The 21,805-nt window shown below is 34.7% G+C and overlaps 1 protein-coding gene across 5 annotated transcripts in view; it reads left to right on the forward strand.

Annotated features, from left to right (window-relative positions):
• The window catches only part of CD36 (CD36 molecule (CD36 blood group)), a 122,860-nt gene that overhangs the window by 79,378 nt on the left and 21,677 nt on the right, over positions 1-21,805 (forward strand). For all 5 annotated transcript variants that reach the window (XM_072653206.1, XM_072653203.1, XM_072653204.1 and 2 more), the window contains 4 exons: positions 3,398-3,489; positions 3,948-4,165; positions 16,674-16,834; positions 20,720-20,864. In XM_072653206.1, coding sequence (XP_072509307.1) covers positions 4,046-4,165; positions 16,674-16,834; positions 20,720-20,864 — 426 coding nt within the window. In that variant the 5' untranslated portion in view covers positions 3,398-3,489; positions 3,948-4,045. The remainder of the gene's footprint in view (positions 1-3,397; positions 3,490-3,947; positions 4,166-16,673; positions 16,835-20,719; positions 20,865-21,805) is intronic.

Genomic DNA, 21,805 nt, shown 5'->3' on the forward strand with positions numbered 1-21,805 from the left:
ATTTTAATGACTCCATAAAAACAAGAAGTTCATATTGTCTTCGATGTTGATCCTTATACATAAAGATTTTGAAGAAATCTTCTTTTGAGAAAACTATTTGGTATTGTGACTATGCCTCCATGCATAACAAATTAATCGGTAGTATTTTGTGACTCATTTTTAGTCAGAAATCAAATGAGAAAATGAGATCTACAAAAGAGCATGAATTGTGTCCAAATTTGTGACCAAAGTCTGTGCTTTGTTTTCACACACATAGTGTCATTACCTTTTAGACATGGATTTTAAGAGGTCATATCACTAGGCTAACTGGCAGCCTAAAATCTACTAATCTGACCATCTCTCACATGCCCTGGCTGGATAAATTTACAAACAAGCCAACAATAGCACTCCCCTTCATATCCTGGCATTTAAAGACCTCTGTAATATTGTCCCCACCTACCTTACCAATGACCTTTCATATTCTCCATTTAAATCGAACTGACTTCTGTTCCCTCCTCATGACATTCTACTTCCAGCTTCTATCTCTTTGTATAAGTTTATTTTTGAAACGTTCTCCTCACCCATGCTTTATCCCAGCATGTGTTGCTTCCAAGTGGAACAATAATACAGAAAGTGAACTTGCCCTTGTTATAGCACTTGTGCTGATTAAAAATCAGCAGTTATTTTTTAAAGTTTCATTAATGTCATGTTTTTACATTACAAACATTTACATTATTATTCTTACCTTAAGGGAAACCACTAGTAACAAAATAAAGTAAATAAGTAAAATGAGCAATTGTTGTTTAGTCATGTCTGACTCTTTATAACTTCATTTGGGGTTTTCTTGGCAGATATGCTGGCATAGCTTGCCATTTCCTTCTCCATCTCATTTCTCAAATAAGGAAACTAGCAAATAGGGTTAAATGACTTGCCCAAGGTCACACAGCTAGCAAGTATCTGGAGCCAGATTTGAACTTAGGAAGATGGGAGTCTTCCTGACTCCAGGGCCAGCACTCTATCTACAGTGCCACCTAGCTGCCCTTAAAGTAAATAATACACTGCCTCTATCAGAAAATGCATGCACCATTTGTAGCTATAGCAACTCCTATCTCTCTGTTAGAAAAAAACAAAAATCTATTTTCTCTCCCTCCTACCCCCAAACTAATTTTTAAATTTAATTTTCAAAAAAGTAATTCTTATAGCAAATATGGATAGTGAAGCAAAACCAATTCCCTCATTGGTTGTATAGAAAATATACTGCACCCTAAATCTATCAACTCTCTGTAATGGATAGTATTTTTTCATCACAGGTTGTCTGAAATTATAAAAGGTGAATTATTGATCATAGTTTTTAAAGCTTTCAAAGGTGTTTGCTTTTACAGCGGCAGTGATTATTGCAGTGTTGCTGTTGTATACAAACTAGTCTCCTGATTCTGCCCATTTCGTTGTTCACCAGTTTGCAAAACTCCTAAAAACTATTCATTTTTATAATGTTGGTGTTGTAGTAAAATGCTAAGTATTGGAGCAGCTCTTGGGAAACAGGGAGATTGATGCCCTGTTGAAGGAACAAGTGAATGGATAAAACCGTTCTGAGAAGTCAGTTGGGATTATACACGTCACTAAGCAATAACTAATGGGAGCCTTTGACCTAGGCATAGCACTTCTAAGTGGATAAAGTCCTTTGTCTGGAGTCAGGAAGACTTACGTTCCTGAGTTCAAATCCAGCTTCAGACACTTACTAACTGTGTGACCCTGGGCAATCACTTCATCTTGTTTGCCTCAGTTTCCTCATTTGTAAAATGAGCTGGAGAGGGAAATGTCAAACCACTATAACAGGCTTGCCAAAAAAGTTCCAAATGGGGTCATGAAGAGTCAGATATGATTGAAAAATGGCTAAACACCAACATATATGTATGTATAATATATGCACATAAATATATCATGTGTGTGTTTGTAAATACACATGCATACATACATATCAACTCATACATGTATATGTATATATATGAGGTATGTGTATATGGAAAAAACCTGAAAATTAAGGATTACACTACACCAACTGAGGAATAGCTGGAAAAATAAGAAATGAATGTGATGAAGTACTATGACTCTGTAAGAAAGGAAATAAATGCTTTCAAAGATATGAAAAAATGTATTTGAACAGTGGCAAATGAAGTAAGCAGAAGTAGGCCAATCTGTACTATGACTTCACTATTATGGAACAATATCGCTATAGTAGATTTTTTTTTTTTTTTTTTACCAATGATGTAGGGAAAGAAAATACAGAACAGCATTTTTCCTTATCTGTTATTATATCCTTGTGATGATGACAAAATTGCTGTATGTGGTTGTCTTCTGTTCAGGTTTTTTTTTTGGGGGGGGAGCTCTGTATTGTCTGTTTATTTTTCTGTACCATATTTGTCTATGGGCATTTCCAGCATAGGGACTGGTTTGCCACTTTGTTTCATAAACGCATTAAATGCAATTTTCAGACTAAACTGTGTCCCAATAAATACCATCACAACCAAAAGTCCTTGTGAAAATGTCTCAAAAGTTTCAATCCATAACATCTTTTATACCTTATATTTTACAATTGCAAAGCACTAACTTCAAGCATTGATTAATCATCTAGCAAGTTAATCTGCATATAACAGTGGCTCCAAAGAGGAATAAGGTGCATTCTCTCTCAGCTCTCCCAAAGCTTTTATAGTCTTATAAAAGATATTTTCTTACAGTTTTTGTCCATAACAATAGCTATTCATTATTTCAAAAGAGAAAGCATTATTCTGATTATACACTACAAGAAACATATAGCTGCTGCTTTGTGGTAAAAAAGAAACTTTAACTTGTAGCTCTAGATGATACAGAGAACAAAATCAAGGGTTATTTTTCATTTAAAATAAAAACTGAAAGTAAGAGTAGTTGATTCAGTTTATTCGGTCATACATTCTCTCTATTTTATATACCATCTCAAAAAAGTGTTGCATTTCAGTGCTTCTCACAGGGACATATTGATAACATCTGAGCTGAATAAATGATGGATTTTTTATTTACTTAGATATTCAAATCTCTCAGTTAGATCTTACGTATAGCAGTGATTGTCATTATAACTAATATTAGAATCAATCCTTTGGCAAGTGGCAACATGGTGTAATGGTAAGGTCACTGAACTTGGAATCAGACTTTGGTTTGAGTGACTAGTGAGGTAAGACCTGGAAAATTTACTTAGCTTCATACAACGTTAGTTTCCTCATCTGTAAAATAGGGATAACAATACCTTCCTTATAAAGTTGCCATGCAAAAGGTGATTTGTAAGATACTATATAAATGTGAACTGCATTATTGTTCTTATTGTTTTGTTTTCTAGCATTTTGCTTTCACTCCTGTCTCAGCTTACTGTGTATATGTATTTTTGCAGATTTCAAATTTTTGGAAGAATTGAGGTCTTCCTGAAATAAATCATCTCAAAATTTCTATGTATCGTACCTCCTGCTGCCGATTCTAAAGAAGGTATGAAGGAAGGGAGTATTAAACTATTATTTTAGTAATATGTGGATTTATGGGGACATACTTAGAAAAATCTGTTGAACTTGCAAAAGAACCTGTAAGGGTGTGGATGTGATTGACTAGAGAAACCAGAGAGTGAGGAAGAAATAGGGAGGTGGAGATGAGTTTGATAATGTCATGTATGTGTAATTTTAATGAGGTGGTTATTTGTCATGCTAAATATCCTAGAAAAAAAGAACACAACAGTTTATAGGATACACTCGAGCCAATTATATTCTTATATTATGAAAAGAAAAGGGTGGGAAACTTTAGAGTATATACTGGAAGCACAAATGAATAGAACCTCGCATTTGTTTATTTATAACTAGCACCATTATCTCCTCAATCAGTGTTCATTGCTTGTTTTTTGTACTTTGATCTTTTCCAACTGATACTTAGCCTCTGCTTTATGGTGTTTCTAGTAATAAGATCAAGCTCCTTGGACGTTCGGCGTGAGAGAGACCTGAAGGGTAAAAAAGAACCTGGTGCCCGACGCTACGTGGTCCTTTAAACAGAAAAAATGGGCTGTGATCGGAACTGTGGGCTCATCACAGGTGCTGTCATAGGAGGAGTACTGGCTGTACTGGGAGGCATACTCATGCCTGTTGGAGACATGATTATTCAGAACACAATTAAAAAGGTACATATTAGTCTGGAGGAAATAGCTGGTGGCTCTGACTCTGATTTTCCTTTGCTTCTTTTCCATTTCAAGTGTTTTCTTTCTATTAAGAGGTTAACATCATATTTCTCAAATATTTAGAGTATAACAGTAGTTGTATCGATAAGGAGCACTGAAGAGAATGTGAAGGACAAAAATAAAAGGTTTTTTCAGTTAATTTAATATGGCAGTGATATAGTAACATGTCTTATTTTCATAATTAGCTATAATTAATTTAACATGCCTTAGAAAGATAGGACAATAGTCATGGATTTCAAGCCAATGATGCAATATTTCTAACCTGAGTTTCTATCGATTTGACTTGAAGTGGGTGGAAGAGGGTCCTTAGTGCATTTCTCAAATGAAACAAATGCCAATTCTGAAAAAGGCTGCCTATAAGTCTCCATTCCACTAGCAAAACAATGCATGTGTGTGTGCGCGTGTGTGTGTGTGCGCGTGTGTGTGTGTGTGTGTGTTAGTTATTCCTTCTTTTATGATGTTTCTGGTAAGAGGTTCGAGCATTTTATAATGGACCAAGGAATTATCCTGGTAGGTAACAGAATCAAAGCTGGTGAGCAGACTTCATTTTAAATTAGGATGATGAACTTTAGAGCTGGATAACATAGATCTTCATCTAGTCCAATCCTCCCTTTTTATATATTTGGAAATTGTGTACTTAGAGATAGGATACTTAGCATATTTACTGTCATGGCCCCTTTGACCCAAATTGGTGAAGCCTATGGACTCCTTGAAATGATGTTTTTAAATATATAAAATATACTACATTACAAAAGATATTAATCATGTCAAAATGCAGTTTATGTATACATGTGTATATCTACCTATGTATAACTCTCTCTGTATATATATATACATATATATAATTTTGTATGTGTTTATACATGCATATAAGTTTTTGTGTGTAATATATATGTATGTGTGTATATATTTGCATACCTATATATCTATCTATCTCTATAGATAGATTAGATAGATAGATAAGATAGATAGATAGATAGATAGATAGATAGATAGATAGATATTTGAACCCATAAACCAAGTTAATAGGTTCTAGGATAAGAATCTCTGAGTTAGAGAATCTCAGGGATTTCTCCAAAGTCATACACATTTAAAATAGCTGGGCTAGGTTTGAAAATTTGGTCCTCAGAACCTGGATCAAGCACTATACACATTGACTAAAACTATTACCTGGTGTTTATTACTGAGCGGAAAAACAGTTACACAGATTTTTTCAACATTTAAAAATGTGAGATCAGTTTGAAGTCTTCCCCAAAAGTAGTTCATGACCCTTGAAGCTCTTAGTAGGTCACTTTTTTTCAGTTATGGCACAAGTAAAATAATTACACCAGGTGATCAAGGCTGGTGGTAAAGCTTTCTAGACTTCTCTAGTCTAGCAAGGGGGACCTGAGAGGAAAAATATAGTCCTTTACGTGACCATAGTAAAAGCCTGTATATCTACTAGAGCTTATACTTGGGAAATAAAACCTCTGAGCTCCATTCTAATCAATAGAGACACGTTGAAATAGGACTTTAAAAAATGTGTGCTGGTTTTAGGGTTCAAAAGGTCAACTCAGACTTTTTTTTAGAATTAATGAGGGCAATTTATGGGCCTCTGGAATGATGTTCTCCAGAATTATTATTTATACTTCTAGCATTTTTGAGCACTTACTGTATACGTAGCACTGTTGTAAGCTTGTAGGTGAGGTATCCAAAGTAAATAAAAGGAATTATCCTGTTCTCTAGAAACTTCACAAATGTATTAAGAGTTTAATTAGGTTACATACACTTGAAACAGATTATGCCTGTGTTCTGATTTGGATAGCTTTAAGTATTAGGGAATTCTTTGAACCTACCAACCCTATCTCTGCTTCTCTTCAACTTAGGTACAGAGCCTAAGAGACAGTCTAGTGCAGTCGTCTCACTTTACAGATGATATGAAACTGAAGCCCAGTGAGGTTTAGTGACTTGAAAGATCACCTCTACCCATTGTTTTTCATTTTTCCTCCAGTTCAAGCAGAACAAGTGTAATACTACTTCGTAGCTAGCTCTACAGATATTGGAAAATAATCATGTCCTTATGTCTTTTCTTTGTCAGACTAAGCATCTTCATTTCCTTCGACCTACCACCATCTAGTAAGGTTTCCCATCCTCCTCCTTGGTCACATATCCTTCTTTATGTGCTAATGCACAACTATATCCTTAACTAAAGTAATTTAATTGACATATCACCAGTACATTCTTGTGACAAGAGATGAATTCTCCATGCACAATCTACCTACATTTCATCCACTTTACATTGCTTCTGTAAAAATATAGATTTACAAAGAGAAAATTTTACTTGCAATCTTCAAGCTGCTGGTAAATGTTGCATGACATCTGGGACAGTCTCCTTAATTAAGACCAGCCTAGAGATCTTTATCTGTAAGAGGTTCTCTGTGTTCCCAACGCAGCTGATCTAACTGTCCTCTAAAGTCCTTATGAGGCTATGATCTGTACTGATAGGAGGTGTTTCCTTGTTGAAGATCACAAATATTTTTGTAATATTGAAGTAATTAGTGTTCATTATTTCCTCAGCAGTCATTAGCATGGAAGAAAAAAAAACATTTCAAAATCCTAAAAACTTATTCTAATAATTGGTCAATGAAGGCAACTGAGGACTAGGTAAGGGGTAATAGTAATGAAAAGAGGGAGCTAGAAAGTCAAAACCTGGGCTTGACTTCATAGATAACTTTGGGAAAGTCAGTTGGCCTCCATTTCCTCTTCTGTAAAATGTGGGAATTGTCCACTGAGTTTACTTGTAGCACTAGGCTTATGGTCCTAGGGCCCTAAAATATAAGCTGAGTGAGATAGATACAGGGAACTTATCCTTCCCCAATGGACTGATAATCATCTATCCCGAACCAAAATTCAGAACATACTGTTTGACATGTTCCTTTTTAAAGGAATAACTTTTCTTCCCCCAAAATTGGGTTTGATCTGGAAAATCTAGAATATCTGTTCCCTTTGCCTATGTTGCCACAGATGTTTATGTAGCATGCAAATAAAAGAAACCAAATCTATCCTCTACCTTATACTTTCTTCCTTGTCCCTCTACTGAAATCATTTTGATTGTAAGAGATTAATGAGGGATGTCTTAAGAAATGTTAGACCCAGAGGAAAAGAATTTCCAAGTTACAAAAGAATTCTTGTGCAAACTCGCTGGAAGCCTGAAAGGTCAGCTAGTCATGTAATAATTGACAAACAGATGTCTGCACTTGCTCTATTCAGCAAGAATTTCCTAACTCTGTGAAGTACAACTCCCAACAGAGCTTGCCACCAATTTATTGAAAGATCATTAGCTCTCTAAGATAGTACAGTAGAGTTCCAATAGGATCCAATTGGTTTGGTTAGTTGGTTGGTTGTTGTCTTTCATGCTCACAGAGGACCAACAACCTTACTATGTTGGGGCCAAGGTTCAGTGTGGCCACTTGTGGCTGATCAGTCCAATACAAACTCAGAAGGCTCTGCCATAGGTTGGGCACAATTCATATAAATATTTGGAGTATAGATGTCTCTACATTTATGCATCTCACATTTCTTTCTTTTTTGGAACATCTGAGAATTCATGATACTCAATACCCTCAATAAGAAGGCTCGACTTTCTAAAATATGTGTTATGGAACTATAACTTCTGAATCTTCTCCATTAAATAAGAATGTGAGATGTACTGACTTTTCCTGATAAATATATTTTTAAGAGCCAGCTGTGGCATTGTAGATAGAGGGCCAGCATACAAGTCAGAAAATCCTGGGTTCAAATCCCACCTTTGACACTGATTGACTGTATGACCCTGGGCATGACACTTAACTTTTTGATAACCAGGCAATTCTTTCTCTACAAGTTGCACAGCAAGTACTGATCTCATCAGTAAAAGGAGTTTCTTATACTGATAAAAATCACAGGTCCAGTTCAAATACACATAAACCTATTCACTTGGCAAACTTGGACCAAAGATGTTCTTACAATTGCAAGTCAAGTCAACAAGTATTTTTAGTACTTAATGTTCCCACTTCTAGTTTAGAATAGGACAGAAATAAAATTTTAAGCCCTTAGAAGAATGATTGTGCTTAACAATGTAGTCTAGTGAGGTTGAATGGTGGTATATCTTCACAGAAAAAAAAATAAAGGAGAGAATCATGCTATTGCATATGTATTCAAGAAGATGAGTGACTAAATAGATGCAAATGAAAGGTGGTAAAGGTGTGTGTGCGTGCCTGTATGTGTAGGGTGGGGTGAGGATGGAGAGCTTCAAACCAAATTATGTCAGCATTTTACCAGGAGTGATTAAAAAGCAGCTGTGAAGTGGAGTAAAGTTGCATAATGAAGAAAAAGAGTAAATTCAGAACTGGATTACTGGATTCAGGAACTGTGAGGCATACACGACTTCCTCATCTCACATACTTAGAGACATTTTTAGAAGTTGTCACAGAAGTCATTGGAATCCTGAAAGGCTCCTTTTTTTTCTGATTAAGTTTTTTCACACCTCTTAGATGAAAATGCATAAAGGAATAATGGATTTGAAGAAGATAGATTTTCAAGTAAAACACTGAAATGGGCTTCTACTGCAGGCTTTATCATTGTGCTGTAATATAGACTTTCACCCTGAGGCTGTTTTTTTTTAATGGAACCATTTACCAATGGATGATGATGATGATGGTGACATTGATAATGATGGTGATGGTGAAGATGAAGAAAATCACACTTCTCTAACAGTTATTATATGCCAGGCAGTGTGTTAAGTACTTTAGAAATATCTCATTTGATCCTTACAACAGTTCTGAGAGGTAGGTGCTATTATTACCCCCATTTCACAGATGAGAAAACTGAGGCATACAGAGGTTAAGTAACTGAACATAACCTTTAAACTATAGTCATTCTGTCTCTTTCTCTTTGTCTCTATCTGTATCTCTCTTTCTCTTCCCCCTTCCACTCTTCTATTCCCTTTTTCATCCTGATACAGAACCATTCTTTTTGTAACAAGTCTTTTCCTCTCTTTGTCAAACCTTAGTCTCTCTCACTCTTCCTCACTCCCTCTTCCTACTTTTCTCTCATTTCTTATAAATAAATTTTTAAAAAATACTCTAAGATCATGATCCTAGCGATTCATTGATACTATGAATGCTTCATGAGTTCTTTGTATAACTATTTGAGAAAAAGTATACAACTTCCCATGTCATCTTAGAAAAAGTTTCATTATAAGTGAGTCACTTTTCAGAAGATTTGAATAATTTTATAACAATAGAAAACATCCCATCTGATAAGCATTTATTAAATATCCAAGATAGAGAAGACATTACTGCCAGACTGTAGAGAAATAATAACAAAATGAAAAACAGTGCCTTCCCTCAAAGAATGCATATTCTACTTGGAAATATGGCATCTAAATGCAAGTATATGAATGATAATTTGTGGTAGGTGAGAGTATTAATAGCTTGGAGGATCAGCAAATCTTCCTATAGGATGTGACACATGAAATAAGCCTTAAGTGAAACTAGGAATTCTGACGCTCTCTCCACCTAGAATCTTACTTCTGAGATGACTTTTCATCTAATATGGACAGAGAGTATCTATATCTATAAATACCATCTCTAGTCAGAGATAGGTTGTATACTTGTTTGATATTGTTCCCCTCAATGAATGTGAGTTCCATGAGGGCTGTGGCTGTTTTTCTTTTATTTCTTTGTATCCTCAGAACTTAGCACTTACTACTACATAGCACGTATTTAATAAATACTTGTTGACTATTGACAGACTAGAGTATACTTCAAGGGGTGGGGAGATGGGGTGGTTATAGTGAAATAGTCTATACAAAAGCAAGGAGACAGAAAATGGAGTCCTGAGTTTAAGGTATAGCTAGTAGGCCACTTTGTCTGAGAGAGAATGTATGAAGAGGTATGTGTATTGAGGTTTGGGAGGGGGTTTGTCATTTAAGAAGATCATTAGAGCAGTTCTTGGAGGATGGAGAGAAGGGGGAGAGGCTATGAACCAGGAGTCCAGTTAAAATTATGGTAGTTCAAGTGAGTGGTGATGAGTCTCCAAATAGGGTGGTGTCATGCGAGAGTAAAAGAAATAGAATTGCAACTGACTGGGTATAGGGTTGTTGTGAAAGAGAAGGAATTGAGAATGACTGAATCCGAAACTGATTGAATGATGGTAACTAGTGGAAAGATGATTTTTCAACTGAAATAAAGGCGGTTGAGAGACAGAATTAATGCAGAGGAGCTGTATTTTGGCCATGTAGAGTTTGAAATGCCTCCCGGACATCCAGCTGGAGATTTCCAAAGGATAATTGTTAATATGAGAATACAAATCTAGAGCAAAATTAGGACTAAATATAGAGATCCAGGAATCATCTACAGAGAGATGACTGAATCCATGCTATGCCAAAGAGGGAAGGAATAAAGAGAAAAGAGAAGATCCAGGTCTGAGTCTTGACAGACCCATGCAGTTAGGAGGAGAAATAGGGACTGGAAGGAGTCTCTGGACATTGAGTCCTAGTCATCCTCATTTTATGAATGAGGAAATTGAGACCCAGAGAAGTTAGATAACTTGCCCAATATCACCAACATAAGCCTAAAAGGCTAAATGTAAGCCAGATTTTATGACTAGAATATATTCTTTCCTCTGTTTATGTTGCTTCCTATGGATAATGGGAGGCTAGGTGGTGGCGCTATAGTGCACAGAGTACTGGAGCTGGATTCAGGAAGAACCAAGTTAAAAATGATCTCAGATACTTAATAGCTGTGTGACCCTGGGCAAATCACTAAAACCTGTTTGCTTCAGTTTCCTCACAAATAAAATGAGCTGTAGAAGGAAATGGCACACCACTCCAATACCTTTGCCAAGAAAACCCCAAGTGGGGTCACAAAAAGTCAGACACAATTAAAAACAACTGAACAATCACAAAATAGATGATGACTGAGTAACAAAATGGTCCATCAGGTAAGAGGAGAAGGTAGAGAGAGTAGTGTCAAGGAAAAGGAGCAAGAGGCAGGGTGACCAGTAGGGTTGCAGCCTGCAGGAGATTTCAAGAAAGAATGTTTCACTTGAGTGTTGAAGTCAGAGAGAATCAAGAATACAAGAGGCTGAGTAATCGAACACAAGGGAAAAAAGAGCAATAAATGTATGACTATTCTATTTTCCAAAAGACTTGGGGGTGGAGTGTTGCCCTGATTCATATATATTCTCTCTTGTCCATTTACAAGTTTATTGAGTAGGTTAACAATTCAGTCTGTGTCCTTGAAAGATTAATTTTCTTTAGTGTTGTTTAATGTATTTTTAATGTCTTGTGAAAAGGATAGTTCTTAGTATTATTAGTTGATAGGACCATAAAATGGAAAAATCATTGGATAATAGTATATTTATTATCATTATTGCAATTATAAATAGCATAATAAATCACCAACCTACTAATAATAACAATTATTTTTATTGCTGTTACTTTGAGAAATAAACTTTTGTACAAAATTGAATGAGTGAAACTGAAAAACAGGACAGGTTAGATAATTTAATCTATCTACTTACAAGTTATCCTTACTCAATACAGTTAAAATTTCAATGATTGATATTCATACTCTCCCCAAACACTACAAGACTATAGTTAGCAGCTTGAGATTCAGCTACTTTATGAGCTAGATTGTCTGCTGGAATACATCAGTTTAGAGGCAGATGCCGATCAAAAAGATTCAAGCTGATGGAAAAATTCAGGATCCTTTATTATCAAAGTCCTTTAAAATTTACTCACATATTCCCATATTCACATAAGCTGTATATCTTATTTAAAATGCCTTAGACTCAGAGGAGGGAATAATCAAACTTTCCTTCTATTCCATTGTCAAATAGATAAGTCTCATACATCTATTTAGAAATTAGGAAATACATGGGATTTCTCATCATGTTGACATAGCAAAGAGTTGCAAACTGAAAAAAAAACCCCTAAAATTGCAAACAAAAAAAAAATTCTAGTGTAAAGCATCAGAATCATCAGGAAGACCTTAGTTCCTATTTTAGCTTATTCATTGTTTCCTTAAGTGACCTTGGAGCAAGCTCCAATATAATGGGAAGAACATCGGCCTAGAAATCAGAACTGGGTTCCAGAGCTGGCTCTTCCACTTGCTAGGCCACACGATCTTGAACAAGTTAAGAAATCTCTGTGGGCTCTAATTTCCTTTTCTGCAAGATGTGAAGTTCCTTTCCAGGTGTGAACACCTATTTCACTTGAATTCATAGGAAAGGTACATATGGGGTAGTGATTACAATGGTAGTAAGAGAGGTATTGAATCCTATTTGTGAGCACAGAGCCAAATGGAAGAGGGCCTGTTTCCCCACTTCATGGTTGATACAGGCAGTTAATGCTCCCAACTAAATTCCACAAATTATGTAATTATCTAAGTGTACACACTTAGAGTAAGCACAGTACTATGCTTAGGTGGCAAGGGAGGTGGAAAGGGAATATGTCTGTGTTCTCATTACTGCAAATAATGAATCCCCTGAAGGGGTCTCATGTATTTGAATGTACACTATTTGAAGTTATAATTATGTAAAATATGGCAACTGGTTCCAGCCCAGAAGAATTATGTAGTGCATATTTGAATATGTGGGAGTCCTCCATTGGATTAATTATTCAAACTAATTGGGACCTAGCTGTAGATCTAAAAAAAATGGTGGTTTATAATCTGCAGAAGTTTATAATTCTAGTAGACATAAACTTGTAAAAGAAAAGCAATTCAAACAAATTAATAGTTAAGCAAGTAGGAGAGAAGATAATTATTCTTACTAAAATTTATAATAGGAGCTGTAATGCTACAGGAGGGGGTTCTTTTTTAATGAGTTTACTCCTCTTCAAAACACTCTGATACCCCTTCTGTCACAGGATGATCTTTCCCCTAAATAAATTTAATATAACTTATGCCAGAATCCCCAGCTTACGACAATTATATAACTAGTTACAGATTTTTTTAGCAATAGCATGTAATTTTTTCCTGTACTGAAAGCTATTCAAATAACCTTACCCTACTTGGGAAAAGAATTGTTCTAATCCAAACAACAAATGCTAAACTACTAGTCTAAAATCTTGCCTTCATCAGCTAAATGTTTGGCACAATGTATTTGCCTGAAAGTGAACATTCTTTCACCAAATGAAATGTACTAGATATCAAATGCCTTTTTTCCTCTCCAAGATTGTCACTTATCATCTTTTTTGGTAAAATTTGATGTTTGTAACCCTTATTCCAAAGAGTATACAATCCTCATGTAAGGAATTCTGTCAACAGAATTTGTATATATGACAGCACATGGAGAGAGTGTTTATTTTCTTAGATGCTACATGAAAAAAAGTCATTTTTGTGCATGATGAAGTGTGTATATAGAAGTATCCTTTGGTTTATCATGGTGAAACTTATTTGCCACCTGTTGGAATTAGTATGAGACCACTAATGAAGACCACAACCCATTAAGGACTTGTATGATGGAATTATTTGGACAGAGAGGTTAAGTTTCCTAGGGCCACACAGCAAACAAATGTGGGAAGTTGTATTTCAACCTAAATCTTCTTCCTGACTAGACCCACAACTATCCACTCTGCCATGATGATTCTTTTGATGGGTTTAGTAAACTGTGGGAAGAATTATTTTTGTGGAATCTTAGAATACTTTTAAGGCTGTGAACATACTTCAGAACCAGTGTATAATACAGTGTATAAATAAAACAGAAACATCGGGTTTGAGTTTAAATCTCAGCTTTCCTACTTACTAGATATCACCTTGGAAAAGTAACCTAAAATCACTCAAATCGGCAATGTGTGTGGTATCTAGCACATTAGACTTCTAATCAAAAAGACCTGGGTTCAAATTCTGCATCAGACATGTATTAACTAGGTTATACTAGACATGTTATTTAATCAACAGCAACTTCAGTTTCCTCGATTATAAAAGGGAGATAATGATATCAACATGTTTTTGTTAAGATCAACCGAAAGAAACTTAAGTAAAGTTTGGTCTCTTTTTCACTCTTTCCCCTCTTCTCATTATCGATATCTGCCTACACCCCTGTCTCTGTCTCTCTGTCTCTGTCTCTGTCTGTCTCTGTCTCTCTGTCTCTGTCTCTCTCTCTTTTCCCCCCCTCTGTTCTCTGTCTCTCTGTTTCTCTCTCTGTCTTTTTTTGTCTTCATCTGTGTTTCTCTCTGTATCTCCTCGTCTCTTTCTTCTCACGTCTCTTTTATCTCTTTCTCTCTCATCTCTCCCTGACTCTCTCCTTTGTTCTGTCTATATATTGTGTTAGCTGCTATCACAACCAACACCATCATCATCGTCGTCATTGTGGTCATCATCATCAGAGTTTTTCACAATAGTTACATGAAAAATACCTACTTATCTTATGATATGTGAGGGCCAATGGAAGTGTTTTATAAATTGTGAAGTACTTTATATCATCATGACAATGACAAGAATAATAGTACCTTACATTTATAAACTATTTATGGTCTACAAATTTTTCATAAAAATACTTTGGAGATAGGTAGTGGGAATATTGTTTTCATTTTATAAAGAAAGAAAAAGATTTTGACGCTGTCAAAAAGTGGCAAATATAGAAGTCAGATCTTAGTCTTTCTATTCTGTTTTCTTCCAGTCATCTCTCCTCTATATTACTTTACATTTTTGGATGGTTATAACAAATCATTTGGGCAGCCACTATCAACTCAGTTCTAAGCAGATCAAAACTACAGAATTTTTTTAAAAATATTACTTTCCACTGAAATCTGGAGCCTGTTCTCCTAAGAATTCCTTTGTCTCACACATTAGACATCAAGAAAGAGCTCTGAAGATAGAAAAGACATCTAGAACTGAAGTACAAAGCATAGATAGTGTACAGAAAGGTTCAGATGTTAGCAATCCTTAGAAAAAGGCCAATTTATAAAAACTATTTCTCTTTCCTTGTTTTTTTTTTTTCAGGTTGAATGTTTGTGATGTCTCTTCCTTTGTCTTTTCCGTATAATTCTAAGACAAAACTGTCCTGACCTGGGCACTCTTCCTATGGTCCCTCATTTGGAATACTGTCTACCTCAATCACTATTTTTCCCCTTTCACATGGTGATTGTGTTCATGGCAAGTTAATTAAGAACAACAAACTAATTCATTTTATGATGCCTTTTCTTTTATAGGAGTTGTACCACTGTCCCCTGAAAAGAATGACAGACTAAAGTGTTTTAATGTATTTTCTTTAAAATTTTATACATGTTTTTCCCTGAAAAGCGAGATCTGTTACTAAACCAGACACTACTAGCTTTTCATTGAGGAACTATTGCTTTGATATTTTGGAGTATTTGCATAGTTTATGTAGAGGAATAACACATTTAAAGAGGCTATGTATGCCATTTGCAAACATGGATACTGTCCCCTACAATGTCCTGCTTAGGAAGATTATGAAGGCACTGTACCATGCTTGTCAAATCATTTTCTGTCTGAAGTAACTCACCAGTAGCTATGGAAATACATAATTTGAATTCACCTGAGGTCTGGAATCAAAGACTAGAGCAAATAAAAGGAAAAGTATATTAGAGTTGAATATGAAGAGGAAAAAAGTTAATACATGATACTTTTGGCTACAAACTTACTGAGATTGCGATCTTCCCTTACATTTCTATTTCAATAACTTTAGATATGAAAAGCTAAGCCAATGGAATGTCAGCTGTCTCAGACCCCAAGCTAGATAGGCTTCAAAGGATGATTTGGGGGTAAATGTCTCTTATCAGAGGACTGACAAAGCTAAATTCAGAGATTTTTTTTTTTTTTTGCCTATAAAAGCTCTGAAAATTACTCTCTCTTCTTAGTTTCTCAAAGACTTTGGAGTTGCTTATTTAGAATTCAATGTTTCTAGAATAGTGCTTTTTTTTTCTTTAAGGAAATAGCTTTAAAGTATTTCTGCGTTTTTTTGGGTTGCTGTTTTGGTTCTTCCCACCGCCTAGTTTTTTTATTAATCTAAGTGAATTACACACAAAATCCAGGTAGCTTTTTCACTGCTATGAAATTCTCATATATTCAAAATTTACCTAACAACATTTTGTTACTAAATTTGCAATAAAGTTGCTCTAAGGTTAATCCTGCTCGTGACAACCATTTCCTTAATATCACATGAACTTGTTTGCACTACTGCAGACTTGCTGTCTATTGGCAAAGAGTTAACTTGAAAAGATTCATACAGTAATTTAAGACAAATTCTGTTGCAAGTATGTGGCAATATTGCAGGATGATGTGTGCGCGCGCGCGCGCGCGTGTGTGTGTGTGAGTGTGTGTGTGTGTGTGTGTGTGTGACAAGGTTGCTCTATTAGTTTTCCATTCGGGTGATGAAATGTTATGAACTCCCAGTGCTATGATCAGCAATTTTTTTTTTTCTGCAAACTAATCCAAATTTACTGTTTTTTTTTTCTTCATAGCAATGTGTGATTGAAGAAGGTACAATTGCTTATCAAAATTGGGTTAAAACAGGCACAGACGTTTACAGACAGTTTTGGATATTTGATGTGCAAAATCCAGAGGAGGTGATGGTTAACAGCAGCAACATTAAGGTTAAGCAAAGAGGTCCTTATACATATAGGTAGGTGAAAATTCAGTCAAATGAATGACAATGGTTCCTGAATGACAAGTGCAGTCTGCTCGTTGCCAATACAACCACTTCACTAAGGATGTGTTTGTGGATCCTTTGCCTGCTTTGCAAAATGGTACATGCCATGTTTCTTCTTGGTTTGAGAGAAATAAAGACACAGAAGAGTCAGGTCTGGTGGCTTCCTCGATACTTTAATCAGTAGCCAAAAGAAATATCATGTATGTTTTAAAATCCCAGCAGCTTAAACTCTGATTAAATCCAGATTTCTTCAATAACTATTTTCTTTTACATATTTATTATCAAGAAATTCATTTTTCTATCTCTCGAGTTGTTTATGCTTACTATCATGTTTTCATATTAGTTTAGTGGCTGAATGTATGTGTTAAGTACAGAAGTCTTCTCAGAGACTTAAAGCAAAACTCAGTTTTGCCAACATTAAGTGCATACTAGTTTCCTGTATGGTTTCCACTCAAAGAAATGAAACTTTTCTCTGGGATGTTGAAAGTCATTCCAAAATTTTTTTCATATATTTCTGGTTTTAGAGCCTAAAAATCCAAAGCCTTCTTTTATTTTTTTCCCAATAATTAGAATCTTAAAATGTATGTTTATATAACCTCTGAGTATATTCATAGAATCTTTGAGCTAGATATATATCTCAGAGGTCACATCCTCTAAAACCTGTATTTTACAAAGTAAGAAACTGAGGCTCAGGGGAAGTAACTTAAGTAAGTATGTGACAGGGTAGCAATTATCATTTTAGCTTCTTAACTTCTAGTTTTATTTTTCTCTCCAATATAATTTTCTGCATCCTATTTCAGTGATTGAACTTAATCTTTATGTTAAATTAAATGACATTGTCTAAATGGGAAAACATAGAAAGGGATAGAAAGAGCCTGATTAAAAAAATATATATACCACGAATGTGGTATTTCTGATTCCCCAACTAAATCCTGCTACATTATATCTGGTAGGGGCCAACTCTTTGAAGAGTTTCAAATTTGTAATCAGAGAGCTGGGGTTCAAATACAAGTTCTATTATTTGCTACATGTGATCTTTGGCAAATCAATACCTTCTTGCAAGCCTGTTTCCTCACCTGCAGATTGAGGTGGTTGGAAGACCTGAAAGGTCCTTTCTATCTATGAATCCATGATTCTCCTTCTTTGTGGATTTTTATACTCCTGTCTAAACCATTTATAAAGCTTCTGTCCTAACTGGTCCCATAGTTGAGCATCCTATTTGCCCTCAGTCAATGTCCACATTTAAATTCTATTTTTCCTTATTTTCTTTTATTGTAGGCAACATTTTTAAGGTAAAAAATGAAGATAATACTCAATGCAGAGTAGTTCCTTTAGGATGAGAGTTGAGTTTTTATTCTTTCTTTTCCTTTTTTTTCTTATCCCAACTACTTAGAACCATGCTTTATAGTTAATAGGTACTTAATGAATGCATGTTAAATATACAATCTCACTCCAAAAAAAGTATAAAATTTTGTTCCACTTATATTCCATTATCTGGTGCTACCACCTCCTCTTCTTTCTTCTCCTCTCCTCCTCTTTTTCTTCTTTATATTTATTATATTAGTTTATTATTATAACATTATATTAATTTATGTGTAAATTAATACATATTAATACATTGTAATCTATATTATATATTGTATATATTATTAATATAATGTAAATTATATTAATAATATATTATTATTATATTTATATTCTTCTAAAAACCTTTCCTTCCTTTTCCTTCTCTTCTCCCTCTTCCTCTTCATTATCTTCTTCTTCCTTCTCCTCTTTTTCCTCATCCTCCTTTCTAAAATCACCTCCCAGAGGAGTAAAAAAGAGGCCTGTTTGGTTAGTGACTAGTTATTCCCAATATGATGGCAAAAAGTAGCAGCTATTTCTTCTTCTTGATCCTTCTAAAATAAAATAAATAAAAATGAGGAAAAACCACCACTATTTCCCTATTTTCACAGACCAGCCTTTTATGCACAGGAGATTTCTGGACATATGTCTGCTAGCTAGGTGACAGTATTTAGGATTAAAAGTTGCCATGAGGAAAGAAGTCATTTTTCTTCATTTTTTGATCTTTAATTCAACACTATGCCTAGACCCAGAAGGGTCCATTTTTATAATCCTCTCACGATTCTCTAAAGTCTATTTCAAAGTTTAGTTCTTATGAAATTTTTATATCCAGACCAAATCCTTAATATATTTTAACTTTGAAGCAGAAAAAAAAAATAAAAGCAATCATTTGTAGTAGGACAATGCTTACCATTTCCTTTTGAACTCACACTTTGATAAAAACATGGATAAAATGCATATTAGGCTTCAAATTCAGATACATAGAGCAGTTACAAATCTTTTCCAGAAATTGAAGGATGGAAAAGACTACTTTAGTCCAGCATTTTCTTTTAAAGAGTGCCATCTCTTGACTAGATTTTGTAATTGCAAAAACAGCAACCAGTCAATTCAGGTATACATCATTGCTGTTATGAACACATTCCTTTAAAATGCATGTGAAGAATTGATCATGGATGTTGTAATAATCATAGCCATTTATAATATTATGAATGTATGAATATACTTATCAAATTACCTGAATATAATTCTCAAAAATCCAAGAAAATGCCTAGAATGGAGCTAGGGCTCAGCCTGATCTACTTTTAAACAATTTATAGAACTTCTAATAAGGAGTTAATACATTTATCATCTTTAATAGTTGATCTTTCAAAGTGTTAGATACTATATAATTCTATCATATCCTAAATATAATTAATGAAGCTTTGGCTTCATAGTCATAAAACCCACCAATTTTGAGTATTGATAGCTCTAGAATAATCATTTTCTCAATAAAGCAGATGTTGTGATAGCCATGAAAATCTAATCGATTTATTTTGTGCTTTATGATCATTCTCAAAATATTTTGCCCTAAAAGAAGTCTTTTACATATTTGCAAACATCTCTATTCTTACAGATTTTTTTTTTCAGATTATGGTTTATATGTGAAAAAATAAGTGAACTTTAAGTTCTAGATAGTGAAATTAAACTCAACATATGAAATTTTCCCTTGATCTTTAATCTCTCCCTTCATCTTCCTGATCACCAAGATATAACACTTTTTTTTTCCTTCTAACCATCCCCCTTCAGCCTCCATCTTTTAAGAGTCTAGTTGAGTTGTAAGTATATTTGGGGAAGATCACCTTCATCCCCATCTTCTTTAAATAAAGCATATGAATAGGAATCACCTTATATATAGTTATGGCTTAGATGTATGGACCAAATTCTCTTTTCTCCCTCAATTAGCTATCTTCAGATGCAAAAGGGGATATGAACATTTATAGTCTTTCTTATTGCATGCTATAACCCTGGATGTATAGTTCTTCTGATAAAAGTATTTGGTGTTTATATAACTATAACCAGACTAAACATGACAGGCAGCCTCTTACGCAATCAGTTATCTCTGTGAAAGAGATTTGATATCATTTAACTTAAGCTGTGACTAGGTGATGAACTGTGACTTTTTATATTGTAAACTATTTTGTAAGTTTAAAATTACTTTATTAGTGTTAACTAAGTAATCAAACCAGAGACTCAGCAAATCTAAATTATTATTACTTAAATCCCCTCTCTACGTAAGTCACTTCTCCTGAGTCTCAACCTCTCTAAAGAAATCCGTTTAAATATGTAGTTAACCTTCTATAAAGTTCAGCCTTTCACTCAAATATACATTCACATGAAAACAGTTTATTTTTTATTCTTGGTATTACTTTACATGTAAAATTGATGATTATTTATAATTTGGGGAGATTATACCACAGCATTTATTATAATGTGTGCTTAAAAAGCTATCTTTTAGATATTCATTTTGTTTTTCAGAGTCCGCTATCTACCCAAGGAAAATCTAACTCAGAATGCAGACAACACAGTTTCTTTTGTGCAACCCAATGAGGCCATCTTTGAACGTAGCCTGTCGGTTGGGACGGAAAATGATACTTTTACTGTTCTCAATCTGGCTGTTGCAGTATGTGTGTTGGGATGGGGCAGGGAGGGGGAGGGGTGTTGGAATGGTGAATAATAATATAATTTGTTTCCAAATCCCCTTGGATTCCATTAAAGGCAGCTTATTGTTAAAATGTTTCTAATACAAAGCAGGTTGAAAAAATTCTTAGTCTGATATAACACATTTTGCTCATAACATGAGTATTAATACAATTCCCAAATATTAGTCTTTAAAAGGAGTCTTCAACACATGGGAAGTTTAACAAACAAAACAAGTAATTGGGGGAAAAAACTCAAGCCTTAAAATGGGACAATGATTTATGTGAGGCTGTTCTTGACTCCTTTCTCAAGTTTATTGATTAATTTCCTTTCTATTTTTGCAAATATTTAAATATCTAGGTCTTCCATTTATACTGTGATGATTTTGGATTTCATTGAACTTCCTTGGGCCTCAGTTTCCTAATATATAAAATGAGGTAGTTGGACCAGATGACCCCTCAAGGCCTTTGCAATTATTTATTTGTGACTCCCAGATGCTTATTCAGCCAGTATGTAATATTGGAATTTTGACAGTGAAACCTGGTTGGATTTGGAAATAGACCTTAAAGATGGGGGGAGTGTGGCTAAGCTTTAAAAAAAAACCAACATATAAGAACATGAGCATGGCATGTTTAGGTTCTAGCTAGATTTAAAGGTTCAAATAGGAAAGAAGTGGAGGAAGAGATTACATAAACACAACAAGTGTAGTTTTGGGAATATTAAGTGCCAGGATGAGGAGCTTTGACATAATTCCGTAGTCAGGGAGAACTAATAGCACATTTTAAATGGAGGCCAAATTATGAAAGTAGAAAGAGGAATAACAGGTTAGTTCGTATACATAATACATCAGAACAGGAAAAAAATAGATGTCAATTACAAGGTTATTGAAACCATTATAGGAGATAATTGTCAGTGTAAGGATGA

Source organism: Notamacropus eugenii, chromosome 3 (assembly GCF_028372415.1).
Source record: "Notamacropus eugenii isolate mMacEug1 chromosome 3, mMacEug1.pri_v2, whole genome shotgun sequence".
Classification (NCBI taxonomy): Eukaryota; Metazoa; Chordata; class Mammalia; order Diprotodontia; family Macropodidae; genus Notamacropus; species Notamacropus eugenii.